General features: G+C 48.5%; 1 protein-coding gene and 1 pseudogene across 3 annotated transcripts in view; one reads left to right on the forward strand and one right to left on the reverse strand.

Annotated features, from left to right (window-relative positions):
* The first annotated feature begins 809 nt into the window (after positions 1-809).
* LOC119312790 (vacuolar protein sorting-associated protein 9A-like) overlaps positions 810-6,828 on the forward strand; it is a 6,856-nt gene continuing 837 nt past the window's right edge. The window contains exons 1-6 of one of the 3 annotated variants that reach the window (XM_037588553.1): positions 810-988; positions 1,094-1,241; positions 1,336-1,506; positions 1,714-1,893; positions 2,614-2,893; positions 3,154-3,839. In XM_037588553.1, the coding sequence (XP_037444450.1) occupies positions 888-988; positions 1,094-1,241; positions 1,336-1,506; positions 1,714-1,893; positions 2,614-2,893; positions 3,154-3,329 (1,056 nt within the window). In that variant the 5' untranslated portion in view covers positions 810-887 and the 3' untranslated portion in view covers positions 3,330-3,839. Of the gene's footprint in view, positions 989-1,093; positions 1,242-1,335; positions 1,507-1,713; positions 1,894-2,613; positions 2,894-3,142; positions 3,840-6,828 lie in introns of those variants that run through there. The other 2 variants (XM_037588555.1, XM_037588554.1) reach the window with 2 other exon arrangements.
* Positions 3,858-5,985, reverse strand: LOC119312789 (annotated as a pseudogene).

Consider the following 6,828-nt stretch of genomic DNA (forward strand, 5'->3'; position numbering starts at 1 on the left):
AGCGGCGGTCGCCGACCATACAGTTTGCAGCGCGAGAGTGGTCGGGGAGCTCACAACGCTCCATTGCAGTATCGGCGGCCGCGCGTAATGCTCCATCATAGCATCGACCACACGTGGAAGCTCTACCTGCAGCCACATTCGTAAGCACCATCAGCACCAACGCCCACGAGTGGAAGCTCCATCACAGCGCCCCGTGGTGCTCAACGATGCTTCCAATCCATCAGATGCTCCATCACAAGATCGCCGATGATGCATCGGTGTTGCACTTGGGGCATGCGTAGGCAATGGTCGGCGTTGAACCCTCTTTTGATTTGGGCAGAGGGGAGATGGTGGTCGGCGTTGAACACTCTTTTGATTTGGGCAGAGGGGAGATGGTGGTCGCCATTGGGAGCCCCTCCCCATAGAAAGCAGGTGCCGAGCGAAGGATGCGATTGACAGAGGGAGAGATGAGTCGAGTCGACGGAATTAAAGAGTTTTTCTTTCTTTATCGCTCTTTTACACACATGTGTGTTGTTATTCGTTATCTTGAGTACGACGAATTAGGTTGCGAAATAATTGTTCTTCCCCTTCGAATTCGGACAAAGAAAAAAACAAGAAGGAGAGAGTTCAGAGCCTATAAAAAAAGACCCTGACAAGTTTCATACGTGTGGCATGAACACATGTCAACTCCGAACGTTTTTCATGACTACTTTTTTTTTGGATGGCAAGTTTACTTTTTTTTTTCAGATACAACTTTAGTTGTTATCATTTGACCATTTGGGGAAAAAAAGCAAAAGAGCATTCGGAACTCTGCAGTTCTCCAGTTGGCCTTCTCTTCTTTCTCTCTTGCCGGCTCCGACGGACCGGCAAAATTCCAAATCTCTCTCTCTGTGGGCGGGCGGGCGGCGATGGAGAGCCCCACATCGGCGGCGTCGCGGGTGGACTTCTACGGCTTCCTCGACCGCATGCGCCGCCCGGAGGCCGCCGACCTCTTCCGCTCCATCAAGAGGTCAGTCGCTCAGTCCCCCTGGCCAATCCAATCCATCGACCATTGCCTCCCCCTCCCATCCCCCGCGTGGATCTAATCTAAAACCGGGAGCTTTACCCCCCGCAGCTTCCTCACCTCCCTCTCCCTCGACGAGCCCAGCGCCGAGGCGGACGGCGCCAGGGTCCAGGCCTTCTTCGCGGAGATGGAGGCGGCCATCCGGGGCCACCCGCTCTGGGCCGACGCCACCCACCAGGAAATCGACCACGCGCTCGAGGTCTCACAATCAGTTTCCTGCCATAAATTTTTATTTTCGGGATCCTCGCGTTGAACGCCTCTGCTTGATTTGCCCCTGCGTGCGTGCCGAGCAGGGCCTCGAGAAGTACATCATGACCAAGCTGTTCGACCGCACCTTCGCGGCGTCGCCGGAGGACGCCGCCGCCGACGCCGAGGTCTCGGACAAGATCGGCCTCCTGCAGCGCTTTGTCAGGCCCCATCACCTCGACATACCCAAGGTCCTCAACAACGAGGCTTCCTGGCTGGTAAGCCCATATGCTCTGTTCTCACTGCTCATTTCAGTTTATATTACTGATAATTATTTTCAGAATGTACCTGTTGAGTCGCTATTCAGTTGGTTCATCAGCATCTTTAGTTTTCTGATGGTAATCCTGCATGAAAGATACCATTCCAGTCGTAGAACCAATGCCCAAACTAGCTCTGACCTCTGTTGATGCGCATTGTCGTTGTAGATTGCAGTTAAAGAACTACAGAAGATTAATTCCTTCAAGTCCCCGTGGGAGAAGCTTCTCTGTATGATGAGCTGTTGCCAAGTCATCAATAACTTGCTGCTAAACGTGTCCATGACAAATGACCGGACGCCATCTGGGGCTGATGAGTTCCTTCCCATTCTCATTTATATTACCATCAAGGCAAGCTTCTCCTTCTAAATGTCTATTCTTGCACCATTGCCCTCATTCAGACTTATAGTAATGACTCGCTGCAGATCGTTGAGCCAAAAATTGTTGCTTATATTTGCCTGCTTAGGATTTATGGTGATCCTTGTGGATAGATATTCTGACATTGTGACTACTGTACAACTAGGCTCGCTGGTTCATTCTCTCTGTGTTTGTTCAATTATCGTTTCGCTTTCGTTGAGGTGCCAACTATTTTCCTTTGTTCATCAAATTTCAGTTGACAAAAAGGCGGGAGATAAACATTGAACCTTCAATTCTCATTTAATCATTTCTTTTAACTGTGAGAAAAGTTCCCATTTTAGTAATTTCTTTTAACTGTGGAAAGGAGTTACTTCAGTTCCCATTTAGCCATGTGGGCACTGTGAAATAAATATGTCGTGATCTTGCAATTGAAATTGACTGCAGAATCATTTCTCGTTGCTGATGTCTGTTGTTACTTGATGTTATTTTTTTTCTGCATCTTTACTTCTTTTAATTTTTTTAAAAAAATTATTTTTCGCTTGATTTCACTAATGAACATGAGTTCTCTACGGACTACGGAGCATATGAGTTGCCTATGTCTTGGTGATACTTTCTGTGGTCTACTCAGGCACTCCTAAGACCCATTGCAGTTTCATGTTTATATGTTTTGCTGAATTGATTGAGTAACTGAAGCCACGTGAAAAACTTACGCAGGCCAATCCTCCTCAGCTGCACTCAAATCTGAAGTTTGTTCAACTCTTCAGAAGAGAAACTAAGCTTGTTTCAGAAGTCGAATACTATCTCACAAACCTCATTTCAGCAAAGATGTTTATAATCAATGTTAATGGCCAGTCGCTATCCATGGAAGAAAGTGAGTTTCAGAAGCATATGGAATCTGCAAAACTAGGTACTCAAATGTCTGTTGCTGGCCCTAGTAGTCCACAAGGGTTGGCTACATCTACGAGGGGATTACAGAAGCAAATTGATGCAGAAGGTCTGTTTCTTACCACTTTCAGCTCATTTGAAACAGATATTTTTAGTATAAATTTGGATTTGAGCTATCAGCTTTCCCCATGGGCATAACCGTGTTTCTTCTGATGCTCTTGTCTGAGAACCAGTTAACCTAGTGACTTGCATATATACTCATAGCCTTTAATTTTTATTTAGTGGCTGTGTTCTTCTTCCATCTACTTGAGGGTTTTCGTTTTTTTCTTACCTTTGTTGCATGATCACAAATTTTCAGTTGACATTTAGCAGGTTCCAGATTCCCTTTCATGGACTCGGAAACTGAAAATCTGACGCCAGCGGAACTCAAGCAGTTACATGGGCTCTACAGGAAGACAGTGACCAGATATACACTGTTGTCTAAAGCCTTAAGAAAGTTATCCATAGATGAGGATCAGCTCCTCGCATCAGTAGATGATTCATGAACTGATGCAAAGATTATTATTTTGCCACTTGACCGTTTCAACAAAAAACAAGGCAGGATGGGAGGAGGAGATTACATACGTCGTTCAAGTGTCAAAACATGGTATCAAAACCTGGAACCGCATTCATGTTAATGTTGTCCCTCGACGAATAAGCCCAAGACTGCAGAAACATTATCACAATTCAGGATCCATGTCCAGGTGGTACCAAACGATGTGATACAAATCGATGATCATGTGGTAATTGATGGCCAGCTGAATGAGTTATCAACTCACTGGACGCTGATGATGCAGCAGGTCAGCAGCAGCTCATGGATCTGGATGTCTGGTTAGGACACTTACCAAAGCATTGTACAACAGAATCGGGATGCAAGCTTTCATTTGAGTTTCTGAAAAGCGATATGAAGAGCCTTCTCCTTGACTTGTTATCGCAACCCCACCAGGAGAAACAGCCACTACCTGCCAATTCTGAGCTTGGCATCAGCGACATTAAGATCATCTGCATGATAAAAGGTACTGTTGACCCAGCTTCCTGAGTACATGTTAACCAAGCAAACATCAATTCTGCCGTTAGCCTGACATGGTTTTCTGCTTGTTAGTACTGATGTACAGTAGTGACAGCTGCTCTGTTGCTATAATAATTGGTTAATTAGTTGTAGTTTGTACTGTTTTGATTTTGATTAAGAAGTTAAAACCATATGGTATGAAAAGTGGACGCATGGCTAGTCTGTTTTGTTTTCCCGAACAAATGCTTTGCTTCATTTTTATTTGGTAAACAATTCAGAACATCTAAACCCATTGGCCGCTAGAAAGGGAATGTTCAATTCTGGCCTCCCATGTCGCCATGGCAGTCCTCATGAGCAAAGTGGATCCTGCCCGCTGCGACGTCGTAGACGAAGCGCGTGTTCACCTGCTGCATCGCGCCGATGATGGTGATGTGCTCGCTCGGCATCACGGTAAGGCAGGCGTCTTGGTGGACGAGGACGAAGAGCTGCTGTGGCCGGAGCACTAGGTCATTGTCCAAGTGCAGCGTCACCGTCGGCAGGTGCTCGAAGGCGGCTCGAGTTGCGCCGCGGAAGCAGACGGGGTACTGGTCGCGCTCCACTTTTGGCAGCCCTAGCCTCCTGACACGCTCTTCCACGGCGTGCACCAGGAGGTCATATGCGGGCTTGATCATCACTGTCATGCCCGTCCCGGGATCGATCACGCAACCGTTGGACCACCTGCCGTCATGCAACTTGCGGCGCTGGAACAACTCCTTGATCCTGCCATGTGGCAGGCTCAGGGGCAGCCCGGCGACACTGACACCTGTGAGGCCGACATGGTAGGGGCTGAACTCCGGGTCGGTCATGCGCACGTAGAGGATCTTGGTGCTCCTCATGTGGCCCGTGGCCGGGACGTCGGCGCCGAACCGGAGGAAGCCGTGCCTGTTCGGATGCCCGGGTCCGAAGAGGCAGTAGGAGAAGCGGCCGTCGTGCCCGTGCTGGTGGAGCCGAGTCCAGATGAGCGACGGTCTCTGCTTGCCCAGGCCAAGGACGCCGGCGAGCACTTCGTGGCTGTGGAACCCCGTGGTGGTGTGCGCGCAGCCGATGACGACGCCATGAACTTCCGCGTCGTCCGCGAAGGCGACGGTCTCGTTGACGAGCACGCCACTCACGCGCGCACCGTCGAGGCGGGTGGCTCGAAACTCGCACTCTTTGCGCATGGACGGCCCATTGCACAGGGTGCTTACGCGCGAGACGCGGCGGAACGATGGCGAGGCCAGCGGGTTGAAGGGCGGCGGCACCTGTGTGAATGGGCGCGCGATCGGCACGCACTGCATCCATGTCAGGCTGCTGGCCGTGTCGAGCTCTAGGTCGTACGTGCGGCGGCCGTGGCCCGTCCCGACGGTGGTGGCCACGCTGTACGTGAGCCCTCTTGGCCCGTGAATGTGCGGCCGAAGCGCGGTGGTGGCTGCCTCGTCCAGGCGCAGGAAACCGTCGCCGTCGACGTGCATGGTGCTGTTCCAGCCGGTGCTGGGGACCAGGCGCAGGCTCAATGCTTCGCTGCGGCATGGCGTGCCATTGTCAGCAGCGGCAGGATGGAGGAACGTCACAAGCAAGGTGAGCATCAACGGGAGGAGGATGATAGCACGCGTGTCAGGCTTCATGGTTGCAGCAATGCGGTCTGTGACACTAGCTAGAGCACCTAACTTGTTGGTTTGGATGCAACCAAGCCTTCCCTTCCCTTTTATACATCGAAAAGAGTTTGGCCGCATTAACTATGTAGTGAGAATCCCTTTTTTCGATTTGCACATCTCTTGTACACTTTTATGCAGAAGATACTCACGAATTAACTTATGTAGTGAGAATCCTTTTTTTTCTGTTTGCATATCTCTTGTACACTTCTATACAGAAGATACTCACGAATGAACTCATCCTAACATGAATTGAGCATGGAAGTGAAGGGCATATGCAATGCAATTGCTTTATTCTTAATGAGTTAATTCGTGCAGGCATAGTTCAATGTTGAGCAAAGGATTTGGCTGCATTAATTGTGTCTTGAAAATCCCTTTGCAATGTTGAGAAAGGGATTTGGCTGCATTAATTATGTATTGAAAATCCCTTTTTAGATTTGCGTATCCCTTGGGCTATCCAAGCGACAACTGACAAGATTATTGAAAAGCAGGGTGGAGGAGTGGGGGGTGGGGGGTGGGGGGTGGGGGGGGTTTACTCCTATGGTGGTAGGCTTACCTTGATTAAATCTTGTTTAGCAATTACACCTACATACCTGCTATCTGCCACTAAGTTTCTTGCTTGGGCTATTTAAGCAATTAATTCGCAGATGGCTCACTTCCTATGGGGAAGATCATCGGTATGATGGACATAAGAAATATCACTTTGCTAATTGGGATTTGGTGACCATGAAAAAGGAGCATGGGGCCTTGAGATCCTGGCCCAACATTAGAGACATGAACATTAGTTCCCTGGCCTCTTGTATAAGTACGTAAGTAGACATCATTTTGATGATCACAAACCGTGAAAACAGATTATTGACCACAAGTACAATACCACCAGACCTAACATTTTTGCTTGTCATAATATCACCCTCTCAGAAATGGTTGATGTTGGCAGTAAGGAGCTGCTCAATTTTGGTACAAACGGCTTGTTGGAAATGGTAAAAAGATTAGGTTCTGGGAGGACCAGTGGTTTGGCCAGACTAGCCTATCCATAATTTTCTGGGATATATACTTTGCTTGTAATGAAAAAGGAGCAACAATTAGCTAGGTGTGGGATGGTAATAATATTGAACTCTCCTTTAGGAGGGATTTCATTGATAAGTTAATGTGTCAGTGGTGTCAACCCGAAACTATTTGCTCCTCTTTAGTAGTACTATGTACTAAAGAAGAGGATTCCCTAGTTTGGAAAATGGATAGCTCTGGAATCTGCTCCTCAGTCGTTATATGCTGCTATCAACTTCGATGGTGTTGTTATGCCTGTCATTATCCCGGCTCTGGCAGCTT

Source organism: Triticum dicoccoides, chromosome 5B (assembly GCF_002162155.2).
Source record: "Triticum dicoccoides isolate Atlit2015 ecotype Zavitan chromosome 5B, WEW_v2.0, whole genome shotgun sequence".
NCBI classification, from domain to species: Eukaryota; Viridiplantae; Streptophyta; class Magnoliopsida; order Poales; family Poaceae; genus Triticum; species Triticum dicoccoides.